Source organism: Tetrao urogallus, assembly GCF_951394365.1.
Source record: "Tetrao urogallus genome assembly, chromosome: 1".
In the NCBI taxonomy this organism is placed as follows: domain Eukaryota; kingdom Metazoa; phylum Chordata; class Aves; order Galliformes; family Phasianidae; genus Tetrao; species Tetrao urogallus.
Window position 1 is genome coordinate 88,692,076 of NC_136813.1, and position 14,371 is coordinate 88,706,446.

A 14,371-nucleotide genomic window follows, 5' to 3' on the forward strand; every position below is an offset into this window, starting at 1 on the left:
GGGGGGTTTTAACTTCAAGACATGGCTTTTCTGCAAACTGATTGTACACTGACATGCAAATTTACTTTCAGATCACAGTTCCAAAAGTAGTGTAAAATACTTACTTGAGAAATTACTGGATAAATGGTACAGTTGCTACTTTCACCAAGTTAAAAATCTTCTACCATTATTTACAAATCTCTTTAATCCTTCACAAGGAAAAGTAAAAGAATACAGTAACAGTGGTAAATTACCACCAAGCTGTACATCCTCCTTCCTGCCTCCCCAGAACACAAAGAATGCTGCTTTTTATCACCACTGGGAAGCTTGAATTATTGAAGTACATCCCATAAGAGCTGGAAGAAAACCTAAAACGTAGTTTTAAAATGTGAAAAAAAAAAAAAGAAGAATTGCAGTAATGTTTTCTCTTTCTTTTTTGGCTGCTTAACCACATAAGTGTCTGATATGCAGCCTAACTTTCCATGTTTTCAAGGAAGTCACATTCAACACTCTCTTCAAGCTGTTGCAAGATCCTTATGCCATTGCTGCCAACGTAGTCCGCAGAAAGAGATGCAGAAGAATGTGAATTGTGGGCCTCACTCCCTTTTGTTGTAAAAGCACAACACAGTGTCTTGAAGAAGGGCATGAGCTGGGTAATGCTAGATATAGTGCGGAAGTTCAAAAGAGGAAATTTGTGCCTTTTGGAAATTCCCTCATCGGTGTTATTTCTTTCCTGTAAACATGCAAACCAAGATTTACTTACTGCATTAAGACACAATATCCTACTAAATATGGCTCCTTTGAAGCCTGTATTATACACTTGGTTTTATACTGAGAGGTCCACAGCCTACAATTCTATCTCAATATGAATTGTATGGATGGTATAATGAGTTATTTCTATATTCAGATTTGAGCTTCTGTTAAATGAAAGTCCCACAATTTCAGAACACTGGAAATTAGGACAAGCCTTCAGGAGCAGGTATCAGAAAGCTGCAGAATGCAAAGGTACCTGATAAATACTAATGTATTCTTCTGTAAGTACTAATACTAAACCTTAATGGCAATTTAAAATGCTCTTATGGTAAACTTCCTGACACTCCACATGCAAAAGAAAACTGGAATCTTCAAGATACGTTTGTGAAAGCAGGTAGATAGTTTTTAAAACCATATGGAATCTTAACATCTAAAAACCTCTTGCCCAACTTACAATCTTACCACTAATTTAGAAAAGTTAAAGGCTTACAAAAGAAAAATAAGTAAAGCACTTTCTTTACCCTGTATTTCATCTTTAGCAGATCCATTATTCGTATTATGTGTGGTCTACATTCCTGATGATTTTCTACCAGATGAGAAGTCACAGTAGAAGACTCTGTGTCCACCTCTGGGACAAATGCCCATTTATACCTAAAACAAAAGGATTACACTGCTAAGACGACAGGAAAAAAATTCCCTGTTTGGATCAAACATAGTTAGCAAAGCACTGATTTGTTCACAGAAAGAGCTGTCATAATTACAAAGTTGTGCTATTACCAGAGCTAAACTTAGTGAACTAGGAAGTTACTACTTCAGTACTATGTAAGTACTTAAATGCAACTGCCTCCAAAAGACTCCCAAGTGTGGCAAAGGGAAAACAAAGAACCGTCCTTCTTTTTCTTCTCCCTATTTTTCCATGTGAGATAGCCTTCAAATAAAGTGAAATCTTCCTACATTGACAAGACTGAATTGCCTTTCTAAATTTCCCAAATTACTTTTGTTCTAGAATCTAAGTCTGCACTTGTGAAAAGAACAATGAAGTTAATATTTGGAATTATATTAAAGGACAAGTACAGTTCAGCAACTAGAGGACTTACATTTGGAACAGCTGCATCCTATCAGGTGGAAATGAAAGCGCTGTGTCTAAAAACTTGCAAGCAGATAAGTACAAAGACAGCTCATTCTGCTGGATGTCGGATCCACTGCCATCACCTGAGACTTTCTGTTTGCTTAACTTGCTGTTGCTTCTGTGGTAGTAAAAATTGAGAAGCACACGATTAAACATAAATCCACCAAGTGTTTTCCATTCAGCAAAAGGGAGATGTACACATTTACACAAATGTGCACTTGCACCTGTGCACAAAAGTCTTATTTTTATTCCGTATTAACACTGAGATTTATATAAAAGGCTGTATGTGGAAAGATATCTAAAGTATTCAGAAAAAAGTCAATGTTAAAATATTCAATATTCAAACACTGATTTTCGCATCCTTGTATGCAACTGTTACGTACCAGTTTTTTCTAACTATAATTTCTGCTGCTTAAAAAAAAATACTGATTTACCTGTGTCAGAAATACACAAGTGAAAAAAAAAAAAAGAGGCAGATACAGAACAAGCACAGTTGCTAACAGCTTTCGCAGGTTTTACAAGCTTTCATCAGTTAAATGTTAATTCTTACTTTGATGGTTCATCTTCCTCAGTTAATTCTTCTTCCAGTTGTAGAAACGTCTGAATCTTGAAATAAATAAATTTATGGAAATGCTGAATCATTTGAACAACTCAATTATAAAAAGATACACTTCACATACTAGTGTAAATACTATAAGGAACCACAGACTCTTAGTTTACTCACAGAATCACATAGTGGCCCAGGTTGAAAGGGGCCTCAAAGATCATTAATCTCCAACCCCCTTGCCACGTACAGAGCCACCAAACTCTTAAACAAGTTAAGAAATTGTTGATAATGCAATTTCTTTCACAACAGCAACATTGATCAGAAAAGTATCTCCTAATAACAGTGTTGCTTCTTTTTTCCAAATTATCAAACTAACGCAGACCTATGAAAACATTTCCTTCCATCCAGGGGTTGATCTGTGAGGAGGTGAAATGCAAAGAATGCGAGAAACTAATTTTAAGTTATCACTCATTCCTTACCAATTCAGTTACCATAATTGGCCACAAGGAGGTTAGATGCTGAGGAGAAATCCTTAACAATAGAACTCTGAAGAGGAGGAACATCTGTGCGGCAACTAAAGAAGTCTGTCCAACACGGAGGTTCTCAGTCAGTCGTTCTGAAATAAATTATATAAGAAAGGAATGTTGTACTTCCTTTTTTTTTTTAATTTTAATGTTTACATATGTATCAGAGCTGAATGGAAAAGACCACAAATCTGACCTTGTATTAAGGGAAGATAGAGATGATACTGATCAATTTCTCCACTGAACACAGCGAAAGCTTGCCGCTTTAACAACATTGCTTTTTGTTCAAAACTTGGGTAGAGCTTTAAGGCGCTGCTCTGCATATCTGTAACACATAAGAATTACTTATTTTCTGACTAGTGACTTGAGATAAAAATAATTTCTGTATCCTGAGATCTTTTAGAAATAACTACTACCTTTATACCTACAGATTGGAGTAACATGTTGGTGTTGATCCTGATCTACTCAAACTAGCAGGAGAATTATATAAAACATATTCTGCAGCTGTCCAGAATTTTAAAGCCCTGCCTCTAACATGCACAAGTCTCCTTGTTTCAGACTCTTAAAAACGGTGCCGGGGGATTTCAAGACATTTAATTCTTACCGAGACAAAACTAAAATGGTAAATTTAAAAACATACAATGTTAAAAAAAATGCATTAACATTTGCATTGTAAGCCTTCAACTATTCTTTTAAAAGATTTCAACAAGAGACAAAAGCTGCTTTATCTTTCAAAGCTCCAGGCAAATGTTAGGGTCCTATCCCATCTCTTCTCCAATTACTTTTGTTCCATATTGTCCTCAAGCCTGAATTAGAGATCAAAGTATGTTGCTCAAAGACTTGCTGTATTGGTGCACCATATTCCCACAGCTCTGTGCAAGCATACAGATGCATGCAAAGTTAACTGGAGTCTCCTTGCTTTCTCACAGGCAACAGTGCTACAGTGACTTTTCAGCAACTTAAAATAATGGCCAAATGTGCTTGCAGCAGTCCAACGCTAACATTTCTGGAGTAAATATTTTTAAAATGTTAACATTACCAAAATACAGTCTGAACTGAGAACAGTTTTTAGTGGAGAATGAAGTTGGTCACACAATCAATTCCGCAGATGCAGCGTTGCCTGCATTTTATTGACACATTAGACACCAAACAGCTCAAAACCAAATTTAAATATAATTAATTTAAAATTAATGCAGAAATAAGTTATCAGTAGCTAATACTTACTCATCAAGTCTTTAAACATAGTTTTCTCATGTGTTAGAAGGTGATCGATAATGGATCTCCAACTGGATAAGACACAGAAGGAACTGGGTAAGTAAAAGATCAACAATATAAAGGACATGACAGATAACCAGAGAAAGCCTTGGTGTAAACTCACATAAAAAGATATTGGACAAACAATTCATACTAAACAACAGTTTCCAACACAAATTCACTATGCAGAACCTTATCCAGTTTACACATACTGAATTCTATGTCCTTCAACTCCATTATATGCCATTTCCAAACACTAATGGCAGTTGTTAGCAAGAGAGAAGTTTATTCTTCTGCGCCATAAAGATAACTTAAATGTCTATAATTGAGTTGAGTTTGTTGAGATCTGTTTTTTAATGTTACTACATTCTGCGAGCAAGTGCTATAGAGAACATTCAATATTAGTCTCCAAGTCTTTCTTTGCAAATCATCAAATAAACTCTTGGAGTGCTACCATCTCACATCTTACTGAGTGCATGAAGTGTCCATCTGGAAAAAAGCCGGATCCATATACAACTCAAGAACTTCTTTTTTCCATGCTCGCTTGGTATAGGCGTACCCACTCAATGAGCTGAGCAACTGAGAACCAGCACGGAAACTAGGAATGTTGTAGGTACTGGGGGAAGAGGAAAAGTAATGATAAATATCAATCTTTTAAAAAGTTACATTTGTGTATCTGGAAAATTAACTGTTTTCTGCAGAACTTCTAACCAAATTATCTCAGGAACAGAATAGGCTGTGTTTACATTAGCTCATTAATTCAGAGCAGTCACAGATCAGTTGATCAAAGCATTTTCTGCAGAAATTCCTCACATTTTCAGAGTACCTTGTATGGGGTGGTATTTTCTGATTAGACATATCATGGCACTGCCCACCTCAACTACATGCGTGGTTCAAATCTTCCCCAAAAGAAAGTTCACAAACTAGTCAACAGGTTCTGCAAGGTACAGTAGGGAAGGAGTGCTAAGCTCAAGCCTAACGTGATTGGAGCAAGGAGAAGAGACCCCTGATGAACCGATGCCTGTCAAACAGCTTCCTGGAAATCCTGGGTATGGCAGCTGTTCTGACACCTCCATGGATAGGGCATCCTCAACCTCTGTGGGGAACTGTTCCAGCATCTCACCACTCTCTCAGTAAAAACTTCCCCAACGTTTAAATTGAATTTCCCTTCCTTTAATTTAAAACCATCACTATCCTATCACTATCTACCATCATAAAAAAATTTATTTCCCTCATGTTTATAAAATCCCTTTATATACTGGAAGGCCACAATGAAGTCTCCCCACAGCCTTCTCTTTTCCAGGCTGAACAAGCCCAGTTCCTTCAGTTTATCTTCATAGGAGAGGTGCTCCAGCCCTTGGATTATCTTCATGGCCCTCCTCTGGACCCTCTCCAAAACCTCCACATCTTTCTGGTGTTAGGGACCCCAGACTTGTACGCAGCATTCCAGCTGGGGCCCCATGAGGAAAGAGAGTAGAGAGAGACAATCACCTCCCTTGCCCTTGCAGAAGTTGTCATTACCCCCTGCATTAGTTCACAAGGACATCCTAACAGCAGTGGAGCAGAGATGGAGTGAGTGCTTGGGTTATAGCAAGCTCAGCATGACAGCATGATGCTGTAATTTCCAGGAACAGTTTTCGCAGTGGCTATATACAGGATTTTCTTCAGGTATTGCAAATAGCAAAAGCACATGATCCACTTGTGCAGTAGTATATGCCTGGGTTCAACAAGGATGGCATGCATTTCATTCATCAAGAATCTGAATGACTTGTTGATAGGTTAAGTACATTTTAGTAAATACATTAGAAAATGACAAATAAATTAATAGAGAAGAGCTTCCCAAAATTTCTATGCTTCACTCTGATTCATTTCCCTGGAGCATGGAAAAATCTTCATACCCTGATGCATTCTCAGGCTTGCTGGCTTCACTTCCTGGTAACACTCAACTCATCACCCCTTTTAGGCATGCCTGGTTATTCTGATTGTATCTTCCTGATCCTTCATACTCTTTTTTTGGCTCTGTACTGCATACTGCCTAGTGGTTTTGACTGCAACCTAAACAACACTTGAGACAATCTCCTCTCCCCTCCCTGAACTGTGGCTGTGATCTCTCCCACAGTATACACTGTCCTTCAGTATACACTGGCCTACTTTGGAAAATGTAGAAGCCAAAGAGTAGCTGATAGGAGGAGGGGAAGCCTGAAGCCTGACAATAGCTACAGCAGTAACAGCTGTCCAGTGTTTGCTGGAGAAAAAGTAAGCAAGAGAATGTTGCTTCTTGCCAGTTGGCAGAGAGCTGCTAGAAGAAGGAAGTTCATTTGATTTTTAAGAGATTTGTGAATAGCACTGAGAGTTTAGGGGAAAGGGAAGCATGAAGACTGATGAAATAGGACTGACTTAGGAGACCCTAGAACATGGGAAGTAAATCTCCCCACGAAGACAGTGCTTTCATTTCCCTCCTTTTGCTCCTATGGGGACAAAAAAGTTACACTGGAATGTAACTTCTCTAGAATGGGAATAGGTAGGAGGACAAACAGTACCAGGCATCTTTCCCTGTGGGCAAACAAAGTCTACAGTGTCTATACATTTACAAATATTGGCTAATATTGGCTAACGCTGCCTAAATAGCACAACATCCTACGAGAACAGAGAGAACAGGAAAGGGCCTTAAAATCTCCTTGTCTCTTGCCCTATCTCACCCTTCTATAACCTTGCACACATAAACGGGCTCTGTTGTTTGACCAAGCATCAGCCATGAAAGAGTGCTGGGGATCAGCACTTGGCAGCAAGCAAAGCCGCTACTTCTAGTCAGATGTGCAGCAGCCGCAGCCAGGGAACGTAGTTCACTGGCATTCCTGCAAGGCTGTCATTTTCCCAGCTCTTAAGAGCCTCCTGCTTGCAAGCCTTTGCCAGTCTGGTATCATGCAAGCATCATGCAGATCCCTTTCCACTATTGCCTCTGGTATTTTCCTCCCTTTGCAGTGCAGTCCTAGCCTCTGAGCGCTCCGAAATAATTCTCTGGAGTACATACTGCACCACAGCAGCACGGGAACTAGATCTGTTGCATCTCCCTCCTCAGAAGATACTGCAGACAAGAAAAGAGGAAACCTACCAGCCTGAGAGTCTGTGAAAGAAACACAGTAATCTATTATCTGTGGCCTCCCACCCCTGAACCTCCAGCTTTTCTCAAGGAGGCAAGGATAAGGCTTTTGAGCACAGAGGACTTCTGCCAGCGTGTGCTCTAAGTGTGCTCTAGGCCATACCCCAGACCATCCAGTATGAAAAATGACCTAGGCCTGCATCTTTCAGGGGATGCACACAGCACTATGGCTGTTCTCTGCCCACAGCCAGTGCTCAGAATGCCTCCTGACACAGAATTTTGCTGGATAAGGTTAGGATGTGACAAGGGTTCAGAGCTCTGTTGCAGCAATGACATGTCAGCACGTGTGACATTAGTGCCTCTGGATGCTACTTGCATGGTGACCCTCAGACTTGAAATGGACCACGAGCTTGACAGTGAGCTGTGACTTGAAGATTTCCTCTAGCTCTCTACAGTGAGTGCACGTCTGCTAGGCTGTTCCTTATCTCCAGTTGCTGTCCTGGTCCTCATTCAGACTACCAACAGATGTTTAGACACTTCACAGAGAAGACTCACCAGTGGCAGATTGGTAGAAATTAAAAAGCAATGATAATAAATGACAATAAAAGCAATAGTTTTCACCAACAAAGAAAAGCAACTGGGCAGACAAAGTAAGAAATGGTTACGTGTAAGAAGAACAAAAGGATGAGGAAACAACAGCAGCAAAAGAAGTAGTTGCAGTGAAGATCTGAGGGATCATGGTAGATGGCAAATAAAAGAGTAGGATTATCTGACTGGCAAGAACTGCTTCAGGATGTCCCAAGTTTAACAGCCTTCCGCTGGTAAGCGTGGTACATATATGCTAGATCTCCTCATGGCAGTACAGTCAGGAATTAGTAAGCCCTATTGGGTCACACTGCAGAGGACTTTCTGCTAGTTTCCTCCAAAAGGAATTTAATTCAAGCACCAAAACTGGTTTGAGAACTCTGCTTTTCATAAATGGAGACAAATCATGGGATTCACCTCAAAACTAAACTACTGCTGAAACCAAATTTCTAATGTAAACACAGCCATCAAGTATTACCCTGAATTTTAATTCATTAGAGCAATGGTCAGAACAGCAGTCTCCGAGTACAGGAATTCTACAGGTCTTGTAACAGAAACATTCACTTGTTAGTGAGATTGAGAATTCTCTTGAGTAAAAGATCAACTTTATGATACTTTATCAACTATTAAGTACCCCTGAGAAGGAAAAAAAAGCAAAATTCTGTAATGTGGTCAAAATTAAACTTCAGAAAAATCAGATATACAGAGAGAAAAGTCACCTGTGGTTGCGTAGATAAGGAAATACATAATATAGCAAACGGGAAATCAATGGCACAGCTTTTTCTTTCTCATCACTTCGGTAAACCATGTCCAAAAGAGAAGCAAGAACCTTAAAAATAAAATTAATGTCTCATTAAACCTATAGCAGTTGTCTCTGACAAAGGGGAAAAGCACACTGTGTTTCAAGATAGGATGTGGATGTGTGTGGGATGCCTCATCAAGATCTAAACCCCCACACACTCTACCAGAAAAACCTGATGTATTCCTCTGCTCAATAATAAAAATAAATAACTATAGATGAGAACAGCAATTGCAATGCAGGATCCTACTTACTTCTGCAAGAAGTGAAAGAGCTTGGACACTGTATATTGAAGGGGCAGAAGCAGAAACCATTGATGATGGTGCCACTGAAGTATCTACAGGAGGCAAAATCATATAGTTTTCACTTCAGACAAGACATATTTAAATTTTGCTGTTGATCCATTTTCTTCCCAAACAGAACTGTTATTTGCATGTTGGTATTACATAGAAATGCTTCTGGGCATCTCACCACAGTAGCATAATTCATGCTTTGTGTTATTCTGTCCCATGTATTGAATGCACCTAAAATAAGTTTTCCTCTGTATTACACACCATGTATAGTATTTACTAAACCCACTTAGGCTGGCATTGCTATTGGAAGACAATGCGTATTTTTACTTTTCATCTGTATTACTTCCTTCTCAAGCAAACTACACACTAACACATTGTACTCTTTATTGACTTAAGCAGAAGAGAGAAAGCAGTGGAAAGTCAGACAAAACCACATTACCATTCACATCTTCAGTGTTGAACTCATCTGGCAAAATCTGAGGCTGAGCTTTCACTTCTAAGTTCCGACTCAGCCAGCTAGTCTGTTCCAAAGAAGAACCAGCAACATTCCCTACAGCCTCCAAGATCTTTTGGGTCACTTCCTATAAAATAAGATGTCAATCTGGCATTAGATAAAACTTACTATCACTTGTGAAATCCAATGAAGTCCTTTTCATATGGAATTAAAGTCAATAGGAGGCACTTTTAGAAACATATATACTTCTATGATATATTTATTTATCTGTGCTCTCAATATACACTACTGCTCACTTCAAATAAGACAAGAAGATGGGAAGCAAGAAGGAAACCTATAAGTTAGATTACCATGGAGATTTTAGTAATTAATTTCCACAGAAATTACTAATACAGTATCTATCTGCTCAGCATCAGTCCTGACATGCTTTATATATCCCATGTCAGTGTCTTCTGACAGTTATCTGAATTGTTCAGTCCCTCAGGAATGACATAGCAGTGCCTGTGTTGAGACCTGGTAGTGTCTTCATTTCAAATTTGGAAAGCATTTACTGAGCCTGAGTTCTACTCTATGGAAATTCATCTGTCCATATCAGTCTTTCTACTAGGGGTAAAGTAGGTATCAAACTATATACATATTTTAGCACATTTAATTCCAAGCAAAATGAAAAGTTGGTCACACTGTAAGGAAAGTAAATCTTAAGTATCCAAATTAAAACAGAGATCATTTGTGAAGAGACTGCAAGATGTCATTTTGCTAGTCAGTCTCTGAAGCAGATATACACAGAAGTGCTGGGACACAGAATTCCCATAACCATAATAGAGTCTCACCTCACAGGAACTGTTAGGTTGGCTTAGAGCCAAAACTACACTTATGTGGGTAGTGCTTACGTTGTTCTAGTGAAATCATGATCAGTAGAGGAAGAGAATACTGCTCTGCTCCATCCCTTCTTTACATAAAAGGTGAAATGACAGTTATCGACATTGCAAAATTTAGTAATGTCCTTCAAGGACAATTATGCCACTAATTTTCTAGACAGCTTTGAGATTTTGATATTTTACACACATGATATGAACTCATGACAGTCAAATTTTTGTTATGATTTCAACTCTGAGAAAAATGATACAATTACCCAAGGAAACTAGCTTTGAATAGTCCATAGTTGCTATTGTGATTTCGTACTTTTTTTGACAAAATTTGGTTAGGGACATTCTGTGCAACGTGTCTCATATTTCAGTCTCCTGTATTTAAGTAAATCTAAGTCACAATGTGTAAATGTGCATTCATCCATTCCAAAAGGACAGGTGAATTTAGATCCAAAGTACAGATTAGGTCATCTCCACTTTTACTCAGATGTACATGCCAAATAAACAAACTAGAAGAAAAAGTTATGCATATATAGACTGTACCTGCAAATCTCTTTGGTCTTTTTTGTTTTCTAGAGTAGGTGTCCTGGTCACAAAGTCATTCAGGGTACTGTGGGAAAAATCAATTTGCTCCAAGTTAGCAATTGGATAGCTCTACTCACTGCATCCATAAACCTTCTCTCTTATGCAGTACCTGAGAAGCAGAAAGTGTCCAGGAGGAGCCAAGTTCAACTGCACAGATTCCTTCAGAAGTCCTAACAAGGACTGGAAGTTCTCCTGTAAAGCTGCAACAGGCAATCTGTCAAAAAAAAAAAAAAAAACAACAAAAAACAACCAAAACAAACAATAACAAACACACACAAGCCTGAAGTTAAGAGCTAAAGCAACAAACAAACAAAAAAGTGTAACTTTGTGTTCTAGAAGCTTCTATCAATATTAGGAAAAAGCAGGATCTGAAGGACTATCTGACCCAACAATATGGAATAAGTATCTGGTGGCACAGCCTGTGTGCCTACATCAGTAAGGGCTAGCAGCATGTGCAGTATGCCAGCTCAGTAAAAGGAATGGTTCATCAGGGGAAAGGAAAAGAGTAAAGCTTAGCTGACCAATCCACTGCCTGCCAGCTCACTCGATCTCCATAGCTTATTGCATACAGTATCATGTGCAGTCTGATACATCCCAAAGCATCCATATGAGAAAAGCCAATATGTGAGGAAACACTTTGATTCAAGAAACATTTCCAATCACCTGTCTGACCCACTACGTGTCCAGTACAGACTGCTTTCACAGCAATTGTATTGTGCCTTTTTCAAAATGAAGGAAAATGTAGAAGTTTGCTATCCAGTCATCTGGAAACACATACCAGATAAGGAGACAGATTGTAACACCTTATGTAAATGTCTTGCTAATGAAATATCTGATCTGTATTGCTCTGTTCATATGCAATGAGATTCTCAAGTGACATTAGCAACATTTCATTGGAAAACAATCTAAGCCCAGTTATTTTGTGCCTATTACCAGTGAAGTGCCAATAACAATTCCCTACCTAAAGGTGTTCTGTAACTTTGCAACAAGGAGATCAATGTTGAGCAAAAACAATAATGTTAACAATATCCTGGTACTCTGAGTAATATTCAAACAGAAAATCATCTTTCACAATGACTGAATTACCTTTGAATGAAAGCATAACTGAACTGCAACATTGGGATATCTACAAGAGAGGATTTCTGAAAAATAAAAGCAAAAAATTTCATTATTTACCCTCGGAAGAATAGAAAGCTCTAGCTGCTGGGTACCTGTATTCAATGGAAAACACATCACTTCTAAGAAGCAGCTTGTACTCATACAACTGAGCAACTATGGTAGAACTGCCTATACAGGAGCGCAAGAGATTTCAGAGCTTCAGAGGACTCTAGTTCAGAATCAGTGACATTACTTCTGATTATCCCCTACAGTTTTTCAGAGCTGTAGGATCTCCTACAATGCTATACATGATAGCTTTCAAGGAAGCCAATATTGGTAAGAGGAAAACAGCAGGGGCAGAATAAAAGTACTTCTAACTGCTCAGATAAGGGTAAAGAAGTAGAAATATCTCACTAAGCAGGATATCTATAGCTTTATATGTATCTTTATAATACTTGGAATCATCTTCAGTACCAGAGGACCCATAGCTACCACACCCACGGTAACTTTTCTGGCAAAATTTTCTAAAGAATCTACTTAAACTGATTGTTTAAAGAAAAGCAAATTCTGGAAAGCATAACTTGTTCAGGAAACTTTGCACTTTAAAAAAAAAAAGTAACTTTTCTTCTAATAATATCTAAAGATGCATGCTGTTCTACATCTACCTCAACACATTAAGATAATGAAATTATCTTCCTGGTTACCTCTTCACCCTTGATTTGAGATGGCTTCTTGACCACTTCTTTGACTAGATGTAATATAGTATCAGTTTTCAGTGTGTTAAGTGCACATATTAAGTCCACAAGAATGAGCTGGGATGCACTAGCCACCGGAAGTATCTGACCAAACAAAAAACACATCTGTCAGATCATGATACCAAGCAAATCTTCAGGCTGATGAGCAGCTTTCAGTGGGACTACTTATGTGTAAATACAAAGCTTAAATCAGATAAATTACATCAACCACGCAACCATTTGCCACATGCAGATTTCTTTCAAAACCTTCCTGAAAACGATTATGTGCAGGGTTCTGCAGTTGTCCTACGAATCAGATACAGTGGTATAGCCCTGGGGAAGAGGGGCTGGAAAGCTGCCTGGCAGAAAAGGACCTGGAGGTGCTGGCCGATGCTCAGCTGAACAGGAGCCAGCAGTGTGCTCAGGTTGACCAAGAAGGCCAATGGTGTCCTAGCTTGCATCAGAAATAAGTGTGGTCAGCAGGACCAGTGACAGCACTAAGTTAGGTTGATGGTTAGACCTGATGATCTCAAAGGTCTTTTTCAACCTAGATGACTCTACAACAGTGTGTCCAAATGAAATGAGAAAAGGTCAGTCTTCTGCTCACAGTACATGCGTAGTTCCAGAGAACTCTGTATCTCTAAACTTTCTCTGAAGATAGAACAGATAAAGTAAAACTGGCAATATGTAATCACTAAGATTACAATCTAGACCACCGTCAGATTTAACTTGCCACATGGTCCTTCTAATCTGATTACTTAATTAGGTTTAATTGTAGCCCTGATGCTTTGTGGAATTGCATATAAACAAAAACATTTTACATTTATCTTTGTCATATGTAAACAACAACAGAAAAAACAACAAAACAAAAAACAACAACAACAACAAAAACCAAACCAAACCAATCTATAAACAAGACCAGAACTAATCATATAAATGTAGCATTTGCCTTTACACTAGAAGCCTAAGAGTTCCTTTATTCAGTTTTACCTTTATTTTACTTTGACTCCTGTGAGGTTTCTTGCTATTCCATACTGCTGCAACTGCTGTCATCAACTGGATTCCAAGTTGTGCTGTCAATGGATTCAGGAAGTCCAGTATTTTAGTTCTTAATGTCTGTAGAGGGAGGAAAAAAACCCAGTGTGCTAAACTTTGCAAGGTAAAGGCTAATTCTCAGTCTGTAAAATATTTGTCCTTTTCCAAAGATGTTAAAAAATACAACATGATAAGAAAATACTCTCCGTATGTATTTGGCAGTCAGGCTGGTTTTAATAAGTTAGTTGTGTCCTTCTTAGAGAAGGGAGGCAGATATTTTAGAAAACAGATGTTGATATAGGAAAACTAACTTCTTATAGTGCTGTATTCTTTTTTTCCTCCTGATTTTTTTTTTACTACTACAGTTTATCAATAACTATAGAAAAAGGAAAAAGCCTAGTATTTTTATTTCCTCAGATGCATGCTCTACTGCCTGTGGAAACTGCAGACAATTCAGGCTCTGTGGCAGTTAGTAATAGAAGCTCACAGAAAAAAAATAAACATTAAGCTGGTCAAGAATGAGTCCAGATGAGCAGGAGGAACAGAGAAAGACATTTTTGTAGGAAAGTACTGTGAAAGTTCATAGCTTTTAAGATTTCTTCAGAAACTCTTTATGTCCAGTGTCATTCTGGAAAC

The 14,371-nt window shown here is 38.5% G+C and overlaps 1 protein-coding gene across 2 annotated transcripts in view; it reads right to left on the bottom strand.

The window, feature by feature from the left end:
* Positions 1-451: 451 nt before the first annotated feature.
* DOP1B (DOP1 leucine zipper like protein B) overlaps positions 452-14,371 on the bottom strand; it is a gene marked incomplete at both ends in the record, with an annotated part of 41,205 nt that continues 27,285 nt past the window's right edge. For both annotated transcript variants that reach the window (XM_079539870.1, XM_079539869.1), the window contains 16 exons: positions 452-712; positions 1,254-1,383; positions 1,830-1,979; positions 2,412-2,467; positions 2,888-3,024; positions 3,129-3,257; positions 4,157-4,218; positions 4,656-4,802; positions 8,591-8,700; positions 8,925-9,007; positions 9,403-9,544; positions 10,827-10,893; positions 10,978-11,082; positions 11,955-12,010; positions 12,671-12,805; positions 13,691-13,816. In XM_079539870.1, coding sequence (XP_079395996.1) covers positions 452-712; positions 1,254-1,383; positions 1,830-1,979; positions 2,412-2,467; positions 2,888-3,024; positions 3,129-3,257; positions 4,157-4,218; positions 4,656-4,802; positions 8,591-8,700; positions 8,925-9,007; positions 9,403-9,544; positions 10,827-10,893; positions 10,978-11,082; positions 11,955-12,010; positions 12,671-12,805; positions 13,691-13,816 — 1,896 coding nt within the window. The remainder of the gene's footprint in view (positions 713-1,253; positions 1,384-1,829; positions 1,980-2,411; positions 2,468-2,887; positions 3,025-3,128; positions 3,258-4,156; positions 4,219-4,655; positions 4,803-8,590; positions 8,701-8,924; positions 9,008-9,402; positions 9,545-10,826; positions 10,894-10,977; positions 11,083-11,954; positions 12,011-12,670; positions 12,806-13,690; positions 13,817-14,371) is intronic.